We start from the raw sequence: 20,608 nt of genomic DNA, 5'->3' as shown, positions 1-20,608 counted from the left end.
GTTTAAAAATAACAGCACAATCATGGATTTTTTTTTATAAAATTCTACATCTATCTGTATATGTAAAAATGGAAAAAAAACATTACACAATTAAAACTTCGTTATTATAATTATTACAAATCACTGTTATATATTGACATTCCTGAGTACATTGCAATACTATACTCGAAAAATCACACTGTCGATGCATGTTGGTTTTATTTTTATTTATCAAGTTCCAAGCTCATTCTTCTTTTTGACAATTGAATTTTGGAAGCATGCTTCTATATATGAATTGTAAATATATCTACTAGCAATCAGCAATTATTCTTACTTTTTAAGCATAAAAACTACATTTTTACGAGTTTTTAGATTTTACAAATCCCATTCTCACAATTTTTTTTAAACATAATACCAAATTCTCATTAATTAACACACATTGGAAGTACAAAGATATATAAAATTAACAATTAAATAATAATTTTTTTCATTACATTTGTTAATTATCATTGATTATACATTCACTGTTTTTAATGATTAATTTTCAATCCAACGTACTTTTTTTCCGCACATTCACAAATAAATTTTTGTATTGAAATAAACAAACAAGTAGACATATTATTGAGATTTAATAATGCCTCTTCGATTATAAACATTGTATAAAGAATTATTTTTAGAGAAAGAGAAAATTTTTAACATTTTAATTAAAATTATTAAGTATTTGAATCTCTTTAATTTTAAATTTATGATTATTTAACATATTATTTTTAGTGATTTAACGAGTATATAATTAAGAAAAAGAATTTTTATATTTTTTAGTTTTATCTACTCAAAAAATGATATCAATATATGTACATATACAAAAATGGATTATTCATACACATATTTTTTTATTTGAACGAACCAGCCAGAAGTAGTATGAAGATATGGCCAGATACAAAAATAATAAACATATCTTTAGAAATAGACTTTTGACAGTTTCGAATATTTTTAAAATGAGCTATTCACTGGCTAATTGATAGTAGAAATAAACTAAACTACTCTGGAAGATATTGAGAAAGAAATTAACTGAATCTTGCAGATACAATTAATTCACAAAAATTATTAATACAATTTTCTTCTCTTTAAAAACACATTCTTTGCAATGTTCTTATAATAAATTTTCTAGTTTATTTTATATTCAATACAGTTAACAAACTCTGCCCCTAGCAAAGCATTAAAAACGTAATATTATGATGAATACGATTACAAATATATCACTAATTTTAATCTATTTGATAATTTTAAATTTGTTTTAAAATTGTAAATACGTCATGGGGTGTTAATAATAATCAATTAAAAATAAGCCAACGTAGATATAAATATTGTTTCGTTGATTACAGTTAAATCGATTACTTTTCTCTAACATTATCAGTTGATGACAATCATTTTTTTGTCAAAATTCTTAAATTAATGATAATAATAATTAAATATCGCATACATAATCGAGACCATCTGTTTGATTGTAATTTTTTTTATCTATTATATTATTTCAGTAAAATCTTACTTAAATTGTTCCTTCATAAAGCACCATTAGCTTTCCTTTCATTTTAATTCATTGTAATTTGAGGTTTTTATTTTTTACTCAATCAAATAAATCTTTGGCAGTTTGTTTTGTTCACAAAAATTTTGATGCCTGAATAATTAGGTAATTATCATGAACAATCAGAAAATGCATTTATATAAATCTATTTTATAATAATTAAATGTGAATCCGTGATCATCACATCTAAACTTAAATTAGAGTATTTATAATTTAACATGTTTGTTATAAGCGCACTCAAATGCAAAAATTTTATAAATATTCTATGAAGTAGAGATAATCAATTGACATTTTATTCTTCTATTATCTATACGGCCTAATTTATATCACATTTACAAAAAATTTTTTTCACTTCAACATGTTGTTTTGAATAGTGCGATATGGTAATGGTAAGATAATTTAAAGATATGTATCTACATAAGCCATTTCATGTTTCAATTGTCAATGAAAAAAAAATAATAAAACATAATGACTGATAAATCTTATAATTGAAATTTTCAATATCAATTGATTGTGAAATCTGAACTAAATTAGAGTATTTTTATATAAGCAACCATAAATATAAGTGAATGAAAATAATATTAATCGTAATAAATAAGATAAAGTGAATATTTTCCACTGAAGAATAAAAACATTTTGTACACATGAATACCAATCATAGCTTATGAAAATAATTTTTGATTCTTTAATTTAAAGTTTTCTATCATCAACATCAGGCAGTGAATTTTTCAATTTTTCAATCTTTTATTAACATCACATTTTTCAACTTCATAAATATCGAAACAACTTGCAAGGCCAACAATGAAATTAGAAGTTAGAAGATACTTGAGCTATTAATAGCTTAAAAAATCTCGCACAATACGATTATCTCTCTCCATCGAATATTATAACGATTGACAATCATATTGACACAAAACACGAGGTGGAAATTTTTTTTTTTATTACTACTAGAACATGAGACATTATATTAGTACATCACTCTAAAAATTTCATCTCTACAATTTATTATTATTGTTATTATTATCAATTTCTAATTTTTATCAACGTATAGTATTTATTTGGCACTTAATTGATTTTCGATTAACGTAATTTTTATGATCTGCTAATTTATAGTGCCACTGTGTCTCTGTTCCAGTGCTCAATTAATGATTCTTCGTTCTAAATTGTGTTAATTATCATTTTCATTACTTTTTTTCTCTTTGTTCCTTTTGTTAAAATTCAAGGTATTTTTTGTGAATAATTCAACAATGACAACTCCATTCATACAAATATGGAAATCTAGAAAAACTATTGCTCGAAAAATTTTTCTCTTTGTTTTAATTTGTTTGTACCTTTTTTTTGTTCATAATATTGTTTGCCAGAGATTTATCAATATGGATGGCTTCGCTCTTAAACTTTCTTGCCAAATTTTTAAAATTTAATCAACAGAAATTTTTTTTTTCAAACTTAACATATACTTTAATCGTGTTCAGCATCAATAAATATATACTTAAAAATTCATATTAAACAATAAAATTAAAAAAAAACTATATTGAAAAAGAATAAAAATAATAATTACATATAATAAAGCGATATTAAAGTACTAAAATATGGAATATACTTGGACAGTCATAGTTTGATCCAGGTGAGCTCTTGGATTTCAGTTTTAAATTTAAGTATCAATAATCAAAATGCAATCGTAGTTAAAAACTTACAGAGACTTTGCCTTGATCATCAAATCGTATAACGAAGAGTGAGCAAACGTAACGCTTTTTTAAATCAGCATCTAATCCATGGCAGGTACTTACTTTTCAGAGTGTTTTCGCTTTCTCCAACAAATCATTTATAAATTTCTATAAAAATACAAAATATTCATTTGAATTCAATCAATTAATATACTGGAATTTACAAACTTTAAAGTTTGGTGATCTAATCAACTTGTTGCTATATTTAGCAATATTTCTAAAAATTGCCGGAAATCTTGGCAACGTTAACAAATATTTTTTGATGATGCGGTAATCTTAGGTATACAGTGCCAAAAAATGTCATATAGTCTCGAGATGTTTCATGTTATTGTTGCTAATGGTTTAAATTATTTCTATGATACTTGATAAATAGTGAAAAAATATATAATTCTAATATAGACTATATATTTGAATGACTAATATTAATCTAAAAAAATAATAATAAAATGAAACATACCTTTACATCGTGAGGCTTTTTAGCATCCACCAGTAATTCCTGAAATTAATTTATTATTAGGAATAAGTTATTATGAATACAATAAACAATTGTTGATACTTACTTGAAGGTAAGTTCGTCTGTGATCATCACTATCCATATCTAGTAATTCATCGATATCAACTTCAACTTCCAGACTCTTTCCATTGTCGCTCTGTAATAAATATAAATAATGAATTGAAACTTGTGGTGAATTATAAGTTGGTCTTACTAATTGATTAAATTGCTTCCAATGAAAATCTTACCACCGATTCATATAGTTTCTGGAGCTCATCAAAAAGCCACATCTCAACAGCAAGTCTTTTTCTAATGAGAGACATTTGGTGAGATCCATATTTAGCTGTGAGAAATTTCTCACGCCTCTCTTTAACTTCGCCTTTTTCTGTGAAAGCCACGTGTAAATTAGCACGAGCTGGGCTTCGTTCGGCAGTTAAAACACCTCCAACTCCCTCCATTTCTTTTGTTATCTGTCAACAGACGTAAATCATTTAACTTTCAAATAAATTTATTAAGAAGTAAAGAGTTTTTGAAAAATTTTATTTATGAGTCTGTGAAGTTACATACTATAAAAACTCGAGCAATGGCTAACGTGATATTTAAATTCAATTCAAAGATATTCAATAAAATTTATGAAAAGTTTATTTTGATCTCGATTAAATATCGAATCGTAATATTATTTTGTTAAATACCAATACACACGCACATATAGAAGTTCTTAATTATTTTAAAGGTAATTTGGACTATAATTTATTCAATTTAAGTTGTTGTTTTCATTAATTACTTCATAGCAAACAAAGTTAGTTTAGAACATCTAACATTATTTACTTGGACATATATTTCTAATATATTTGTTCGAAAACAATGGATTTCTTATAGAAAGATGTTAACTTTAACTACATAGATTGTTTAAGATGGATAAATAATTACTTTTGGAAAAAATTATTATAAACATGACAATGTAAAAAAATAAATATTCACACGATAAAAATGAAATATACGTTAATTGGTACAAATTATTATCGTTCTACAAATTCAGGAAGAAATAATTCTTTGTAATAAATTATGTGGGTATATAATTAATTTTGATTGTTTTAAAGAATATTAATTCCTTCAATAAAATAACCTCAATTGTTTTCTAATTTACTTCAAGAAATAGCAAAAAAATGGATAAACTAGTTCCTTTTATCTATTTATTGTTTATAATTTATCAAAAAATCAATAGATAAAAATAATTAAGTTATTTTAACCGATATCAAGTGAAAAAGATGTAATTAAATTATAGAATTTTCGTGAGCGAATATATTAATTATGGAATATCATCTACCTTCTATAGTTCTTTGTTGTTTTCGTTTCATTGTATATTAATTTTTAATCATAATAATATTTATGACGATTACTCATAATTACCTCAAGAGCAGGAGGAATTTGATGGCCCGGTGTTTGTATAATTCAAGAAATTGATTCTTAACCACTGAGGGTGATCATAGATAAGAATTAATATTTTTTTTTTTTATTTTTGTGCTAACTAGGATTAATCACGTAATTAATACACCAGTTAAGACTAATAATTGCACTTAAATTAGTGATAAGAAATTAAGAATTTGTCAGAAAACGCGGGTATAAGTTGAACGCGTCTGTTCACTGAACGATTGACAAGAGATTTGTGGTTCTATTCATTTTTGTGCACTGTCTTCAGTCTTTAGAGAAACTATGGGGAGCGCTTTGAGACCAGCCAAGAGTTCAGATTGGTCAGAAACACAATCACCGTCGACCAGTCGAATGTCGTTCGTATCAATCGCGGCATAAGTTTTATGAATTCACCTTTATTTTCGCATTCACGTCTTATCGTCAATCGTAAACAAGAAGCAATGCCATCTATATAATCATTTTTTTTCTTGTGAACAATTGACGAAACTTCCTTGATAAATAGTTCAGTCCATAAAAAAAATTTTAATTTTTCATTTCAAAAAATTCTTTTTGGATTTTTTTTTTTATTTGGAAGAAGAAATTTTGGTTTTCAAATACAATCATAATAGAAGCATAAATGAACTATATCATGACATGATGGAACTCGAAACGATATGCTTATATTTTTCTATCCCCATTGGACTATTGTTTTTGCTGAATTACATCAAAATAATTCATGTACAACACGTTTGATGTCCCCAAATGATAAGTTGTATTTGAAATTTATTCCCAAAAGCTTCATTTTTTAAATTTATTTATATATGTCTTTCAATTTTAACGTATAAAAAGGCCTCTTGGTCTAGGGGTATGATTCCTGCTTTGGGTGCAGGAGGTCCCGGGTTCAAATCCCGGAGGGGCCCAATTCTTTTGATTTTGTCAAATTACTTTCAATATCATACATATTGGAGAATCTTTATCAATGCATGACAGAAGCAGCTTCACCTTTATTTACTTTTTGATTTCTCTTTTGTGTTTGTTACCCCAAGCATTGAAATAATTTCCAATATTCTACTTTGAATTAATTGAAACACTCAAATGATTTAAATAGCGCGCTAATTCCATCTGCAAAAATGATAAAGCGCCAACTAGGTGTCGGTGTCAGAAACAAAAATAGATTAGATTAGAATCTTTCTTTTCACTCGAGTAATCATTATCAAAATGCTTTCTTACAAAGCATGACGGAAAATTGTTGTCGAAACTAATATCTTATTTAAATGGAAATAAATAAAAGATTAAATGAATAATAAGTGCGACAAATCTGTGATACTTCTATTCTAATTAATTGTAAATAAATAATTTTTTATTATAAATATGGTTCATATAAAGACTTATAATTCGAACGTTGCAATATACGACCTTTGACCGAGGGAAAATTTTTTACCTGTCATTTTCCCTATAAACCCTTGATTATTGATGAATATTAATATTGTACAAGTAATCTACTAGTAAATTCATTCAAACAATAACCAACATGAATCAACAGAGATCAAACACTGTTAATTTAAATCAATTTAAGCAAGGAACTGGAGTTCTACCGAGGTAATTATTTAAATGTTATTATTCCTTTTTTTTATAATAATACTATTTACCTGAATTTTTTTATATGAAAAGCAGAAATTGTCATGAATTATTATTCTTTTATTACATGTCAAACGTATGTATGCTGCTCATTGCAAATGTTCTAATGTATATAAAATCTACTGATTTATTGCAATGACATTCTTGATTTTTTTGTTTACATCTTTAATAACGTTATCTTAAAAATTAACATCAACTTTGTATTCTCTGTAACTATGATGTTCACCTACTATCAATCAATCCATAAAATATCTATATTTTTCAATCAATGTTATTTAAATATATCTATCTAGTTCCTACAATAGGAATATTAATTTTAATATTAAATATAATGAATAAACATAAGAAAAATCTTGCTAATCAAGTTTTACATTTATAAATTTAAAAATTAATATAGTCAACTCAAATTCAAGAAGATCTTGATCATAAAAGTTTTATTCATATTCAGTATTCATTGCTTGCTGTTTTTTTCTAATTAAATTTTTTATAATTTTTTACAGTGGAGGAGCGTATGGAATGACTCCACAACCTCCACCTCTACCACCAAGACCATCAAATGCTTTAAGTAGTTACAGACCAAATTACATGACTGGATATGGTGGATACGGAGGATACGGAGGCTATAACAATTACGGAAATAATTGGGGATATGGAAGATATGGATCTTATGGAGGATTTGGATCTCCGTATTCTTCAACATATGGACAATTTGGAGGCCCAAGTGGTGATGTAGAAAATAGGTTGATTCAATTTGCAGAAGAGAGCAGCAGACCGGCTTTTCAATCAATTGAATCCATAATTCATACATTTTCTTCTATTACAATGATGTTAGAATCGACATTTTTTGCAATGACCAGTTCATTCCGTGCAATTCTTGGTGTTGCTGAAAATGTTGGTCGAGTGAGATCAATGTTTGGGCAACTTTTAAGCACGTTTGCGCTTATAAGATTTTTAAAATGGATGTATAGAAAAATAATGTTTACATTAGGTATAAATATTAATTGCAAATATACATGTTTATATATTTAATTTAATATTTCATTCAATAATGATTTTACACTTTATTTCAGGATTATCACCAACAGATCCAAATGATGAAAAACTGTGGCAAAAAACTGTTTATGAAGTACTCAATAGAGAGAAAAAAGGACCATCAACTTGGCCCATTCTTTTATTTCTCAGTTTATTAATCGCAATTCCATATTTAATCAGTAAACTAGTCAATAATATTAATCAAGCTCGAGAAAATGAAAATAATCCTAAGGAATGGTTTAAATATAATGAGCCAGTATATTCAGCAACGGCGAATTATGATTTCATTGCAGCTACACCAGATGAAATGAGTTTAAAGGCAGGACAAAAGATATGGCTGGCTCCACAATCATTACAACCAAAACATTTACCCGGCTGGTCAAAAGCCACTGATCGTGTTAATGTTGGTTTAGTTCCATTAAATTATATTACGATAGTTGGTCAGTTGATGAAAAAAATTGATGTTGAAAATACCCAAGTCACTCCTCCAACAACGGAAAATGAATTAGAAGAAAATTATAAAGATGCTAACATCGAGAATCAAATTAATCAAGAAACAACTAATTGATGAATTTTATATATCAAAATGATGTATGAATCAATAATTTATTTAACGAGGTAGAATTTAATGACACAGATAAAAAATACATTGTGGATAAAGTTAGGAATTTAATTGTATTTTAACTGTTATAGTACTCAATATCATTTCTTATTTTAATTGATTCTTAATTGTCATTAATGATCAAGTGGGGGTATTTTTAGATTTTATACTTGTAAAGCATAATGTGCATTTTTGTAATTAATGATTACAATATAATTAGCCAAATAAATTTAACCAAATTTCCTTACTATATTTATACTTAGGAACATATTGAATTAGAAGTTATGAATAAATAAGTTTTGTTTAAATTTTTCAAACATGATTTATTTATGTTTCTGATGGAATATTTGGAATACAATGATAGCATCAATTATTCTTCTATGATGTTGAAATTGAATAATTTACTCTCTCATTCAATGAGTTTTTTAATTTATTATTTTTAATTGAAGCATTCTGTGTTGGATTGTATGACAGCCACAACATAGGAGATGAGGATTCAGATAGAAATAAATCCAGTTTTGGTTTTTGTGTAATAAATTTAAGATTATTTCTAAGTAACTGCAAACAATCGACTATATTATGTGAATATCACTAAATTATTTTAAAGAGGCTCTCTCTTGACAAGTTTGAACCAATGTCCACAAAAACAGCGTCGAGGTGTGTCAGAATGAAGCCACATCCATACAATACTTGTCGAATCTTCTTCGCAAATACATCCAACAATACGACTATCAAAACAGCTTCCGACTAAGTTTGGATTTTCCTTAGTTCCTTCACCACGTTTAGCCACTTTAACGTCGAAAGGATCCTAAAATAAATTAATTTTTTATTGAAATAATATTATTAATAAAAATTATTCTGGATTGCACAGTATTGGTTCATTACTAACCATGTTTCCCTCTTTGTAAGCAAGTAATTCTTTTTTGTGTAGACCAGTGGCTATTTCCAGAGGATCAGGTACTACAACAAACAAATTTATGTCAAATAAAAAATTTGATTATAATCGTGAACAATTCATGGATGTATGGGAAAAAAATTATATTTTTATATTGACTAAATTACATAATAATAATTCATGGACTTAAAAACTTTTTCATGATTATTAAAAATTATTGATATAGATTCGAATGAACTGTTACTTACATGGACCATCAAATAATTTCATACATGCTGATGAAGTTGTGAATTGTCGGCTTATCACTTGAGAAAAAGCTCGTCTACATAATGCAGCCATTTTTTCGACGGGCTATTGAAAAGTAACACCTTCCTGATTTCTCGAAGCTTTCAACATAAACTAAATTTATACAATTTAGAAATGGTTTCTACTTGAAAATTTTGATAAATGAAATTGGTTAAATAGAAATCTGTAATCTCAAGTAACAATTGGTAATGTAGCTGATCAAAGGAAGAAATAAGAATTTTAGATAAATTTATAAATATTTCAATTTATGTAAGAAGAAGAAATGAAATAATTTAAATAAATATGATTTGTAGATTAAAATGATGGATTTTTTGATAAATTTGCTACGGGAATTAGTTAAAAAATAGAATTATTTTGAAAATTTGCATTTCTAATTTTTCTCACTAGGCGAGATAAATGCCTCAATAAAAGTTACTGACAATAGATAAAAAACAGTTGCGATTGCGCAATGGAAATGAAACTCAACCTGATTAAATGTCGAGTAAAATATTTCTAGATTGTTCCTCTCTTGAAAGAGTTTAATAGTTAGTGCGCGACATCTATCGCGAATCTAATCGTGAGTGCAACCTGTATGCATGGTTTCTCTCTTTTACAACGTTGGTTGGTTTTATTAAACTTGGATTGTCAACAAGAAAATTGTAATAAAATAAATTAAAAGAGTTTCTAGTGGTAGTGTTAAAGCTGTCAGGCAAAGCCGGCGGGTCGTTTTTCGTTCGACCGCGCGGGACTAGTGGCCCGAGAAAGGTGGCGTTTAATGGATCCGACTATCGGTTGGTATCAACCGGAGCAGTACGGCCCCGCAAAAGATTTGTGGTTGCAAATTTGGGAGGCAGAAAAAGGCCGCGATATATTGACATTTAAGAACGAAAACAACATAAGTGGTGGCGGTGGTGGTACGGGTGGTAGTGGTGGACCAACAACAGCAATGGCCAACAGCAAAGGCGGCCAAGACTATATAGCTCTTGATAACACCATCAACAATCGTGTGCCCGATGATAGGAATATATTAAATCAACGCACTCCCCACAACACCTGTAACAGTTATTACAACCCATCTCGAAGGAAAAGCGACAACCGTGCTAGGACTTATGGTATGAATTACAACCAAGACACGCTCATCGGCGAGTATGGGGGATGTCCTTGGCGTGTTCCCAACAGGCAGTACTCTAAGGGAGTTATTGGGTATGTCTTAATATATCTTGAGCTTCATTTCATTATTTTTTTTTTCTTTCAAATCTTTTCTCGCTTTTTTTTCCTACTTCGAGATAGACTCTCGCCAACCTTGAATATATTTAGAGAGTGTACCGCAGCCCGCGCGAGGGCGCTTTCTCAGAGGTTAGGAATTAAATACACGTGAGGATTTTCAGGGTATTTCGAGTCTAATATGTGTAATACGTACACTGATTATGTTCCTTCAATTATGATTTTTATCTTTTCCTTATTACATCTTCCTTTTCACTATTTTTTCATTATATAATCTGTTTTTTTTTCTTGTTGTTACTTTTTTCTAGAAATAACTTTTAATTATGAAAATTATTTCTCTGCTTCTATACAGTCTTCATGAAGAAATCGAAGATTTTTACACATACATGTGTCCCTCTAATGAAGAGCACTGTTTAAGACTAAGAGTAGTCAAGAGAATTGAACAAATTATTGCTGACTTATGGCCAGACTCAAAAGTTGAAATCTTTGGAAGTTTTCGAACTGGTCTTTATCTACCTACCAGGTATTTTTCCATTCTCTTCACTTATACAATAATTTAACTGAAAAAAATATTCTTTTCTTAATTATTTTATTAATTTTCCAGTGATATAGATCTGGTTGTCATTGGAAGATGGAGTAATCTCCCTTTGCGAACTCTTGAAAGTGCGCTGTTGGATCAAGGCATTGCCGAACCGTCCTCTATCAAAGTATTGGATAAGGCTAGTGTTCCGATAGTAAAATTAACCGATAAAGAAACTGAAATAAAAGTTGACATAAGTTTTAATATGAACAATGGTGTCAAATCAGCCGAATTAATAAAAGAATACAAACGTCGGTTTCCCGTGCTTGATAAACTTGTTATGGTTTTAAAACAATTTTTATTACAGCGAGATCTTAATGAAGTATTTACTGGCGGAATTTCTTCTTATAGTCTGATTCTTATGACCGTTAGTTTTCTGCAGGTTTGTGCTTTGATTAATTCAATTAAATCTATTTATTATCTTAATTAATAACGTCTTACTAAAGCGGTAAAAGGTAATATCTTACGAAGAAAAGCTTTATTAGAAAACTTAATAAATTAACTTCATCTAATTCTTTTCATAGATGTTCTAAATTAAATTGTATTTAATTATAAGCATCAGAATTATGTTGACATAACTTCTTCCCACTTTATTTTTTTGACTCAAGTGTTATTATCTCAGTGATAAATAGTATGAATAAGATTCGATCGGAAATATATAGAGAAAAAAGTTATTATTTTGTATATTTAATTTGATTATTTGTAAATGGAACTCATAATACAACATTAAAAACTGATAAAAACCGGATGGAGTCAATTCGATTAAATAAAATGTTTCTAATTGCCTACATACAGTTAAATTTCCAATGTCAATGTTTATACAAATGGTCTCTAATTCTATTACCTTTTTTCGCTTTAGTTTAAAAATTGATGTAATTTTTAAGAATATTTATGGGTCATTGCTGGAAACTAAAATTAAATTAAATTTCAATTTATTATAGAAATATCAATGACACATAAGTAATTAATATTATTTTTATTGAGTTAATAATTTTTTTTTTAACAATTATAAACATATTTAACGTGTTTTGTTTACAGTTACATCCTAGACAAAATGCTCATTGTGGAAATCCTAATTTAGGAGTTTTACTTATTGAATTTTTAGAATTATACGGTAGAAAATTTAATTATGTTAAGACTGGAATTAGAGTGAAGGAAGGTGGTACTTATATTTCTAAAGAAGAGGTAAAATTTTCTATTATTATAAAACATTGCATCGATAAGTTGACTTTCATTACTAATTTAATCAAATTATGTTTTGAATGTTTATTTCGTCATAATATAAATGTAAAGATAAATAATACATTTTTTATTGATAAACAATAGGTTCAAAGAGACATGATAGATGGACATCGACCTTCATTGCTCTGCATTGAAGACCCTTTGACTCCAGGTAACGATATAGGACGCAGTAGTTATGGTGCTCTCTATGTTAAAGATGCATTTGATTGGGCTTACTACGTACTTTGTCAAGCAGTCAATCCCTTAAACTCTACTATCAATGATGCCAGTAAATGCAGGTAAAAAAAAAGAAATATAAAATTCGTTTATTGAAAAATAATTTATTTCGACACATTAACGAATGGAAATATTAAATCCAGTATATTGGGTCGGATAATTCGAGTCACCGACGAAGTCATTGAATATCGGAAGTGGATTAAGGAAACATTTCCACTCACTCACGCTGAAATGGATTCGCTATCAAGTTCTACTGGTTCAGATGCTTCAACTTTATCTGCTCCTGCAAGTGACACAGTAATTAAACACTTTAATATTATTGATATAATATTAATGTAAAAATGTAATATTTATCCATTGATATTTATAATGTTTTTCATTGTGTTTATAGGACTCAGAATCAAGCAGGGGAAACTCGCCAAATACTGGTGTAAAAAACCATGAAGGAGAAGAGAGAAATAAAGATCGAAATGCATACAATAATCAACAAAATCAGTATATACAAAATCAGTGGAAAAAGCCATATAAATCCAGTGGACATGGTACAGTATTTAAATACAAATAGTTGAAAAAAATTTCTGTGATGAAGCGGAAAAATGGCTTAAGTTGACATATCGAATTTTTTCAATAATACGCATTGATTGACATATCCTTTTGAAACCGTTCATCTAAAAAATATTGTATAACATGTCTCAAGAATTTCAATTCAGTTATAAGATTTATTTCATAACTTTATTATTAACAATATTGACATAATTTAAATTTTTTTTAAATTGAATATGTGGTGTTCAATTTTACTTAATTGAATTTTCATTTTTCAAAAATATCACTCTTAATCACTTTCATCAATTACTTTTCATTCCATAAAAGCAATGAAACTTAAAAAATAAGAAATAACAGTTTTGTTAATAAGGTTTCTCAATATTTTGTAAATAAATATTACATAATAGGAAACGACTTTGAGATTTTTTAAAAAAACTACAACTTATTCCCTTTTGCCGCTTCAAGACATGTTATGCTTTTTAATCATAATTATTTATTATTATTATTATTATTATTATTATTAATAAACAAATAATATTGTATTGATTTAGTTAATCATCAACACAACTCAAGAGGAATATATCCACGCGGCATAAACAACAACACATTAGGTCAAAATAAAGCTAAGAATTCGCATCATACTAATAATACCAATATGAATAATAACAATAACAACAATAATAATAACAATGGTGGCAGCCAGAGTCCAGGAACAAGAATTCAACCTGTAAAACGTAAAAAGACTTATACTAATCGAACTCCAGGCGATTGTGTACGGTGATGAAACATAATTTACATCCCAATGTATTAAAAATATTCTTCTGCCAAGGCGAAGAGTAGTTACCTCAGGTAAATCCGCGAGGCTGCTCGTCCAAGTCACAATATTGTGAATATTCTTAGCAATATATATTACGGTCTAGAAAAAAATATATATTAAAATATTCAGATGATCATCCATTTCGTAGCATAATAAATTCTGCATTTTATTTCGTATAAAAAACGATCAAAAAAGTAAAAAAAAAAAAACTAAAATATAACAAAACCATGGAAGGAAGAAAAGATGATAAATAACACATTAATAAACTCTAGTTGACGATGGGACGATTAGCTTTATTTTTCTTTTATGTACAGATCGTCCTGGATTAAACTTAAGAAAAAATTGGTTCTTGAATTTTAATGAGTGAACCAAAGAATTTTTCAGCATTAACATAATATTTATCCCATCAACTTTATAAACTGTCTCTCAGTTTCTACTGTGATTTATTATAAATCCCGGATTATTACGTGGTCAGTTGGCTTTTTACAACAAAACGATGACTGCGAGACAGTGCGTTTTATAGAATATTATTTTTAATAATAGTATTAATTAACATGCACTATACTCGTAACGTCAAGCAATTAATTGTGTTCATAACGAATACCGCGTAACGGGAACTATGTATGAAATGCATTGCCATAACTTACATTGTTGTTATATTATATATCAATTGTACGTTATTTACTATTTTTTATCATTCTTATTACCCGGGATCTTCATGTATACTTTAAGATACATTTTTTTGATTGTAGCATCAACAAAGACAAGTTAGTTTTCTACATGAAACTATATATATTCTTGTAATACAAGATAATTGATTTCATAATACAAAAGTAACACAAAAAAGTAATAAAGAAAAATAATTTAAATTTCAAAAATAAATCTAAAAATGGGATTTTACCTATTGTGGATGTAAATATTGTAAAATAACTTATAAATCGATTGAAAATTAAGTCAACTATTATCTAGTATACATGTATAAATATATTTTTATTTTGTTTTTTTGCGAAAGAATAAGATATTCCATTTCATAATAATTTTTTTGTGTGATGAATTTTTAAGTATGGATAATTTCCATATTCGTGCGAGTATAAGGATGAAAATTATAAAAAAAAAAAAAAAATTTATAAAAAAATCAATAAATAATTCTTCCTTCATCTGAAAAAATACGTAGGATATATTTTTTCTCATTAAAAATACTGAATAACTCGTAAGAATTTATGTGTATTTCCTAATTAATGTAACGTATACATCTCGTCTGAATCAAGTTGAATGATTGTTATTCGCACGAATGAAGCCTAAATAGTTTATTGATGCTATTGTAATTTTATTTAATATGTATAAACTTACAAGACTGTATAGAAAAAAAAAAAGAAAAAATGACAAAAAAACTTAAGCGGTCTTTGTAAGATATCACATTATTTATATACAATATTGTATCATAATATCAAGTACAAATATAGTTAATTACATTTCTTAATAAAATGAAAAGGCTTCAGCCTAAAACAAAATTTCGTTTCTATTTATTTACTTTCAATCACCAAACGTTCATTTACTTTATTTTTTAAATTTCTTTAATAACTAAAAGGATCAATGAAGGATTTTTAAATTTCAAGAGTATGTGATGTTTTTATTTAAAAGTTAAATTTGCGTTTTAATTTTTATTATAGAACCAGCATTTATTTAATTTTTGCTTGGATAAGCCTATCACTTACAGTATACTTACATTGAATTTAGATAACTTTCAAATAATTACAACATCTACCATGGAATTAAACTATAAATATTCCTGTTGGATGATTTTATAAATCAGGACGCTTGTTAATTCCCCAGATTGGATTGATGTCCAGTAACCTTATACGTTTGAATTGTTCAATCTGTGCTTCTTCAGATACAGATGGAGGTAATGGTGGATAGGCTAAAAATATATTTAACATATAGTTTTTACAATTTATCTTAATGTAAAAAATATATTATAAACTATTTCATTTTGGCAATCTAATATACATACCGTAAAGTTTGAGCATTATGAACATCCAAAGAGCTATGCTTATTCCAATGCAACCGCACCCAATTATAAATTTCCATTCTCCAGTTGGTGCATCAAGTTCTGCAAAAGTTTGACAGAAACTTGCTCGATAGAGCATTTTTTTCTCATCTAATGTAAGTTTTTTCCAGTCTCCCTTTTCTTTCTCTTTAAGAACCTTCAATAAAGAATCAATAAATTATTTTCAACTATTAAAAAAATTTTTTATCTTATTTATTAATTTAAAAATGAAAAAATTTAATTCTTACCTGAAGATCAGGAGTAATTTCTCGAAACCTGACTGCAGGAAATGGATAGTCAAAGAGATCTAAATATGTGGGTTCTCCATTTACTCCATATCCTACAATTTCGCGATTTCCTATTTTATGTCTCCAATGTGGAAGTTCACCGTGAGCATGCGAAGAAAAACGAATTGGTACTCGATTGTAATTTCTCAAACAGGTTACAAGTAGCTTTCCAGCCATGTTCTAGAAGAAATAAATCAAGACCCATTAACAAAACAAGATCAAAATTTATAAATGAGTGCTAATAGTCTATTTAGCATTCATAAAAATTTGTTTCCTGTAACATGACTTTATTCACAAAAAAATATGTAAAAATTGAACTAAAAAAAACTCAACCAACGACATCTTGTTATATATTTAGATAGAAGAAACTTAGTAGAAGAATGTTTTTAACTTATTTTATTTTATAGGCAACATCAATAATATTAGAGTTGACGTGAATTTTTACCGATCATTTTTAGAAAGTTAACAATGTAGTGTCGAATTACGACCAATGAAAAATCGCTACATCACAAGGGATGTAACTACAGCTTTTCTTTTCGATAGAATTGAGATCTAAGTAAGACATCAATTAAGTACAAAAATCAATCTAAAAATAAATATCTTTTGAACAAATTTTGTTATCTTGTTTAGAAGCAATGCCGTGTAAAAATGATTACCTAATCGATACAAGAATTGAGTGTAATGAACTGTTGTTAAAAAAACTGAAATAAGAGTTTAATGATAGAATGAATTATTTCGTATAAAATATCATAATAAATTATTAGTAATGTCAATCAATTTCATACTTTTACATTGTATTTACCTCCGGTGTGAATTTTATTCGAAAAACACAGCAGAAGATGGCAACTATACTTGAGCAGCCATTCAGTAAAGACCATAAACCAACAAATAGATCATAGAGTGGAATTGAATTGGAGAAATGAATTAAATCATTTCAATTACAACGTAGTAGAATTTGTCAACTATCATTTTTATCATTGTTTGACATGCATTCATTCAAAAAATAAACTTTTATTTATAAATTATTGTACAAAAATAAATAAAAACTTATTTCTTAGCTAGTTGCCATAAAAGTAGAAATAATTTTTGAATTTATTTGTTCATCTAACCTTTGAATTATCCAAAAAGCAGATTGAATGAAACTTTGAATTTTTTTCAGCTAACAACGTTAGATGGCGCAAGCGCTGAATTCCGAAAGAACATCTAGATGCTTGTCTTTTTTTGTGGCCTTTTCCACGCGACTGCAAGTAGAACAAGGTTCGTATTTCATAAATTTTGATGTTTTTTTAATATTTCCTCATATTTGGGACAATAACTATGATATTAGACTGAAAGAATAATTACTCATTTTCAATCTTAGCAACATTTAAGGTACTTTTTTTATAAATAACCTTCGATTACAGTGGATTCAATTTGTTCCTTCGTTTGTTGCACTTGTTACTTTTAAACAACATTAATTACTAAAGTGTGTAAAATTTACTCCAATATTAAAATTTTGGAGATTTTCTTATCAGTTATAGATTTTGGAGTTTTTTTTCAAGTAATATTTTATATGGTTAATAGTATTTTGAACAATAAGAAGTGACATACAAAATGTCAACACAATCATAACCTCACTCAGTGCTGTTGTAGTTGTCTATGAGTTAAAATTAAATTTCAATTTTAAGAATTATTTCTATTATTATTTACATTTTATCATTGTGATTAGGCTTCTGTAAATTAATGTTTTTTTTTTAATTGTTTAACAGATGTTCACGGCAAGCGCAAAAATAGTAAAAAGCGGTGGTGCCGAGCCAGATGCATTCGAGTCGAGTATTTCTCAGGCTCTTCTCGAATTAGAGATGAACAGTGATCTAAAATCACAGCTAAGGGAACTTTACATTACCAAAGCTCGTGAGATCGAAACAAACAATAAAAAAGTGAGTGTTTTGTTATTTACTTACCGATTGTTGAATCTTTTGTATACTTGTTGATGATAATTGAGTTGTATTTGATTAATTATTATTTTAATTCATTTAGTCAATCATCATCTACGTACCGATGCCAAAATTAAAGGCATTCCAAAAAATTCAAACAAGACTTGTACGTGAATTGGAGAAAAAGTTTTCTGGCAAACACGTGATGTTTGTTGGCGAGAGAAAAATTTTACCTAAACCTACACGTAAAACTCGCACGAAAAATAAGCAAAAGAGGCCACGAAGGTAAATATCGAATATATTAAATTTAAGTTTAAAATTACGTGTCATGAAACTCAAGCGGACATAAAGAAATTGGAGAGTTTATAGAAAACCTATTTTTTTTCTAGCCGTACTTTGACTGCAGTTTATGATGCACTTCTTGAAGATTTGGTTTACCCTGTTGAAATCGTAGGAAAACGTATTAGAGTGAAATTAGATGGTTCACAATTAATCAAAGTCCATCTCGATAAAAATGAACAAACTAATATTGAGCATAAGGTAATTAAACTTGTATTTATATATTTTATTTATTTTAATTTATGATTTTTTTTAAAATATCACTTCTTTTTAGGTTGATACTTTTGCTGCTGTTTATAAAAAGTTAACTGGTCGGGATGTAACATTTGAGTTCCCAGATTTATATGTGTAATGAACACTTAAATAAAAAAAATAATAAAACTTCAACATAAATCTATTTTTGTTTTTTCCTTCGTCCATGTCACTAGAAGAGAGGTAAAATAATACTAATAATCTTGTTCAATTTTTGAAAATTTATTGGAGAAGAATAGTTATAATTTATATCTATTGTAAAAAAAAATCCTTTAAGGATGCAGTTTAATCTTTTCGCAGTTCGAAATATTCACTTTTAATGCCATCTTTTGTAATAATTTTAATGGTTAATCCATCACCACATAAAATATCTCGTTCTGTAGCTGATATAAAAACATCTTTAATAATTTTCAATGCTTTCTCTTGAGTTAACGGTTCCTTTTCTGCACCTTCTTGATTTTTGAATCCAACCTAGGAAATTTTTAATAATAAATAATGAGTAAATCTGTTCTATTAGTTCTAAATAATTCTATCTGTTCTAAATAATTTTACGTACTTGATTATCTAACAGAGGTTGCAACAAAGCACCTGATGATCCTCCAGCTCTGTACATATTTCTTTCACAATGACCAATAGGATCATAGCTGAATATACATCCCTTTCCATTTTCATCTAACCCTGCTAAGATGTTACTTATATAATAAGGAAAAAATCTTTTATAATATAACATTGTTGACATCATCTGTGCTGCAGCTGGAGTAGACATTTCTTTCAGATGTTCATGTTTATACATCTAAAAAAAAACAATGCATAATTATTGAAAAATAAGAATTATGAAGTCAATGTTTTCTTTTAATGAGTCAAAAATAAAAATATAAATAATTACCTGCATACGTGCTGCAAGTATTCTAGTGAATGTCAAAATATCACACCAACATCCAGAGCAACCAAGTACAGTTTTATCAGAAAGTGTAAATAATTTTTCTTGGTTACGAGTATAAATGCTGTATCCAGAACTTAGACGAGTTTCAGAAGCTATTATTGAGAAATCTTCTCCAGCAATTGCAACCACACTCCTAGATAATAAATAGAATGGTAGTCATCAATTATTGATACAAATAAAAAGATTTTATCTAAAATTTAGTTCATGTAGTAAAATAGTGTTATAATTCTATTGTAAATAAATGGATGATATTTATAATCAAATAAATTACAAAAAAAGTTTAAAAATATATTAAATTCTAATAAAGTACTGAATTACGATTATTTGCAAGTAATAATTAAAGGTTATCCATCATTAATTACCCTCCATTATCAGCATAAGGACTGAATGCTACTTTTTTTATTCCAACTTCGTAATCCGGCAAATTTCGGTTCATGTACTCACTCATCATTGACATTTTTTAAATTAATTGTTTCTAATTTATAGAAAATAAAAAGTTTGCTTTCTTTTCGGTATATTCCTTCGATGACAGCACACTTTTAAGATTTTCACTGGACAGTTTC

At 27.7% G+C, this 20,608-nt stretch overlaps 7 protein-coding genes and 1 non-coding gene across 11 annotated transcripts; 4 read left to right on the top strand and 4 right to left on the bottom strand.

The window, feature by feature from the left end:
* Positions 1–2,297: 2,297 nt before the first annotated feature.
* Positions 2,298–5,538, bottom strand: LOC118071853 (protein phosphatase 1 regulatory subunit 14B). Its single transcript, XM_035091305.1, has 5 exons — positions 5,189–5,538; positions 4,027–4,248; positions 3,846–3,935; positions 3,743–3,781; positions 2,298–3,393 (listed from the first exon to the last, which is right to left on the bottom strand). The coding sequence occupies exons 2-5, from the start codon at positions 4,234–4,236 to the stop codon at positions 3,352–3,354; spliced, it is 381 nt and encodes a 126-aa protein (XP_034947196.1). The 5' UTR covers positions 4,237–4,248; positions 5,189–5,538; the 3' UTR covers positions 2,298–3,351.
* Positions 5,539–6,036: 498 nt separating this feature from the next.
* On the top strand, positions 6,037–6,108 carry TRNAP-UGG (transfer RNA proline (anticodon UGG)). Its single transcript has one exon. It is a non-coding gene; the product is annotated as a tRNA-Pro (tRNA).
* Positions 6,109–6,381: 273 nt separating this feature from the next.
* LOC118071819 (peroxisomal membrane protein PEX13-like) lies at positions 6,382–8,726 on the top strand. Its single transcript, XM_035091235.1, has 3 exons — positions 6,382–6,787; positions 7,327–7,814; positions 7,897–8,726. Exons 1-3 carry the CDS (start codon positions 6,720–6,722, stop codon positions 8,424–8,426), a joined length of 1,086 nt encoding a protein of 361 aa, XP_034947126.1. The 5' UTR covers positions 6,382–6,719; the 3' UTR covers positions 8,427–8,726.
* A 249-nt stretch (positions 8,727–8,975) lies between these two features.
* Positions 8,976–9,753, bottom strand: LOC118071820 (cytochrome c oxidase subunit 5B, mitochondrial-like). Its single transcript, XM_035091236.1, has 3 exons — positions 9,603–9,753; positions 9,349–9,419; positions 8,976–9,267 (listed from the first exon to the last, which is right to left on the bottom strand). Exons 1-3 carry the CDS (start codon positions 9,691–9,693, stop codon positions 9,061–9,063), a joined length of 369 nt encoding a protein of 122 aa, XP_034947127.1. The 5' UTR covers positions 9,694–9,753; the 3' UTR covers positions 8,976–9,060.
* A 421-nt stretch (positions 9,754–10,174) lies between these two features.
* Positions 10,175–14,490, top strand: LOC118071908 (terminal nucleotidyltransferase 4B-like). 2 transcript variants are annotated; one of them, XM_035091396.1, is made up of 8 exons: positions 10,175–10,842; positions 11,216–11,386; positions 11,468–11,825; positions 12,482–12,628; positions 12,770–12,963; positions 13,045–13,186; positions 13,293–13,443; positions 13,996–14,490. In XM_035091396.1, exons 1-8 carry the CDS (start codon positions 10,415–10,417, stop codon positions 14,223–14,225), a joined length of 1,821 nt encoding a protein of 606 aa, XP_034947287.1. In that variant the 5' UTR covers positions 10,175–10,414; the 3' UTR covers positions 14,226–14,490. The 2 variants fall into 2 exon arrangements, with proteins under 2 accessions (XP_034947287.1, XP_034947286.1); XM_035091395.1 differs by having other exon boundaries at positions 13,045–13,198.
* Positions 14,491–15,907: 1,417 nt separating this feature from the next.
* Positions 15,908–17,500, bottom strand: LOC118071913 (cytochrome c oxidase subunit 4 isoform 1, mitochondrial-like). 2 transcript variants are annotated; one of them, XM_035091403.1, is made up of 4 exons: positions 17,398–17,500; positions 16,557–16,775; positions 16,273–16,465; positions 15,908–16,179 (listed from the first exon to the last, which is right to left on the bottom strand). In XM_035091403.1, the coding sequence occupies exons 2-4, from the start codon at positions 16,770–16,772 to the stop codon at positions 16,064–16,066; spliced, it is 525 nt and encodes a 174-aa protein (XP_034947294.1). In that variant the 5' UTR covers positions 16,773–16,775; positions 17,398–17,500; the 3' UTR covers positions 15,908–16,063. The 2 variants fall into 2 exon arrangements, with proteins under 2 accessions (XP_034947294.1, XP_034947295.1); XM_035091404.1 differs by having other exon boundaries at positions 17,381–17,464.
* Positions 17,501–17,766: 266 nt separating this feature from the next.
* On the top strand, positions 17,767–19,243 carry RpS7 (ribosomal protein S7). Of its 2 annotated transcripts, none has more exons than XM_035091398.1 (5): positions 17,767–17,852; positions 18,344–18,514; positions 18,615–18,796; positions 18,901–19,051; positions 19,125–19,243. In XM_035091398.1, exons 2-5 carry the CDS (start codon positions 18,344–18,346, stop codon positions 19,200–19,202), a joined length of 582 nt encoding a protein of 193 aa, XP_034947289.1. In that variant the 5' UTR covers positions 17,767–17,852; the 3' UTR covers positions 19,203–19,243. The 2 variants fall into 2 exon arrangements, with proteins under 2 accessions (XP_034947289.1, XP_034947290.1); XM_035091399.1 differs by lacking the exon at positions 17,767–17,852 and adding an exon at positions 17,854–17,966.
* A 60-nt stretch (positions 19,244–19,303) lies between these two features.
* Prosbeta6 (proteasome beta6 subunit) lies at positions 19,304–20,606 on the bottom strand. Its single transcript, XM_035091397.1, has 4 exons — positions 20,408–20,606; positions 19,989–20,178; positions 19,659–19,895; positions 19,304–19,573 (listed from the first exon to the last, which is right to left on the bottom strand). The coding sequence occupies exons 1-4, from the start codon at positions 20,500–20,502 to the stop codon at positions 19,388–19,390; spliced, it is 708 nt and encodes a 235-aa protein (XP_034947288.1). The 5' UTR covers positions 20,503–20,606; the 3' UTR covers positions 19,304–19,387.
* Positions 20,607–20,608: the final 2 nt, after the last annotated feature.

The sequence above is a fragment of the Chelonus insularis genome, unplaced genomic scaffold (assembly GCF_013357705.1).
Source record: "Chelonus insularis isolate UGA/USDA-ARS -01 unplaced genomic scaffold, ASM1335770v1 contig_88_pilon, whole genome shotgun sequence".
In the NCBI taxonomy this organism is placed as follows: domain Eukaryota; kingdom Metazoa; phylum Arthropoda; class Insecta; order Hymenoptera; family Braconidae; genus Chelonus; species Chelonus insularis.
The sequence above is the reverse complement of the archived record's forward strand: the minus strand, read 5'-3'. Positions and strand labels throughout refer to the sequence as shown.

Excerpts from the sequence above, each read along its gene's own strand:
- LOC118071853 (XM_035091305.1), bottom strand. The coding sequence starts at position 4,236 with ATGGAGGGAGTTGGAGGTGTTTTAACTGCCGAACGAAGCCCAGCTCGT. Across the intron at positions 3,936-4,026 it reads AGAAACTATATGAATCGGTG|AGCGACAATGGAAAGAGTCT; the intron begins GTAAGATTTTCA and ends TATTTATTACAG. Across the intron at positions 3,394-3,742 it reads AAAAGCCTCACGATGTAAAG|AAATTTATAAATGATTTGTT; the intron begins GTATGTTTCATT and ends GTATTTTTATAG.
- LOC118071819 (XM_035091235.1), top strand. The coding sequence starts at position 6,720 with ATGAATCAACAGAGATCAAACACTGTTAATTTAAATCAATTTAAGCAA. Across the intron at positions 6,788-7,326 it reads GGAACTGGAGTTCTACCGAG|TGGAGGAGCGTATGGAATGA; the intron begins GTAATTATTTAA and ends AATTTTTTACAG. Across the intron at positions 7,815-7,896 it reads AAAAATAATGTTTACATTAG|GATTATCACCAACAGATCCA; the intron begins GTATAAATATTA and ends ACTTTATTTCAG.
- LOC118071820 (XM_035091236.1), bottom strand. The coding sequence starts at position 9,693 with ATGGCTGCATTATGTAGACGAGCTTTTTCTCAAGTGATAAGCCGACAA. Across the intron at positions 9,420-9,602 it reads GAAATTATTTGATGGTCCAT|TACCTGATCCTCTGGAAATA; the intron begins GTAAGTAACAGT and ends TGTTTGTTGTAG. Across the intron at positions 9,268-9,348 it reads CTTACAAAGAGGGAAACATG|GATCCTTTCGACGTTAAAGT; the intron begins GTTAGTAATGAA and ends AATTTATTTTAG.
- LOC118071908 (XM_035091395.1), top strand. The coding sequence starts at position 10,415 with ATGGATCCGACTATCGGTTGGTATCAACCGGAGCAGTACGGCCCCGCA. Across the intron at positions 10,843-11,215 it reads TACTCTAAGGGAGTTATTGG|TCTTCATGAAGAAATCGAAG; the intron begins GTATGTCTTAAT and ends GCTTCTATACAG. Across the intron at positions 12,629-12,769 it reads CTTATATTTCTAAAGAAGAG|GTTCAAAGAGACATGATAGA; the intron begins GTAAAATTTTCT and ends GATAAACAATAG.
- LOC118071913 (XM_035091403.1), bottom strand. The coding sequence starts at position 16,772 with ATGGCTGGAAAGCTACTTGTAACCTGTTTGAGAAATTACAATCGAGTA. Across the intron at positions 16,466-16,556 it reads AAATTACTCCTGATCTTCAG|GTTCTTAAAGAGAAAGAAAA; the intron begins GTAAGAATTAAA and ends TCTTTATTGAAG. Across the intron at positions 16,180-16,272 it reads CATAATGCTCAAACTTTACG|CCTATCCACCATTACCTCCA; the intron begins GTATGTATATTA and ends ATATATTTTTAG.
- RpS7 (XM_035091398.1), top strand. The coding sequence starts at position 18,344 with ATGTTCACGGCAAGCGCAAAAATAGTAAAAAGCGGTGGTGCCGAGCCA. Across the intron at positions 18,515-18,614 it reads TCGAAACAAACAATAAAAAA|TCAATCATCATCTACGTACC; the intron begins GTGAGTGTTTTG and ends TAATTCATTTAG. Across the intron at positions 18,797-18,900 it reads AAGCAAAAGAGGCCACGAAG|CCGTACTTTGACTGCAGTTT; the intron begins GTAAATATCGAA and ends TTTTTTTTCTAG.
- Prosbeta6 (XM_035091397.1), bottom strand. The coding sequence starts at position 20,502 with ATGTCAATGATGAGTGAGTACATGAACCGAAATTTGCCGGATTACGAA. Across the intron at positions 19,896-19,988 it reads TACTTGCAGCACGTATGCAG|ATGTATAAACATGAACATCT; the intron begins GTAATTATTTAT and ends GTTTTTTTTTAG. Across the intron at positions 19,574-19,658 it reads AACCTCTGTTAGATAATCAA|GTTGGATTCAAAAATCAAGA; the intron begins GTACGTAAAATT and ends AAAATTTCCTAG.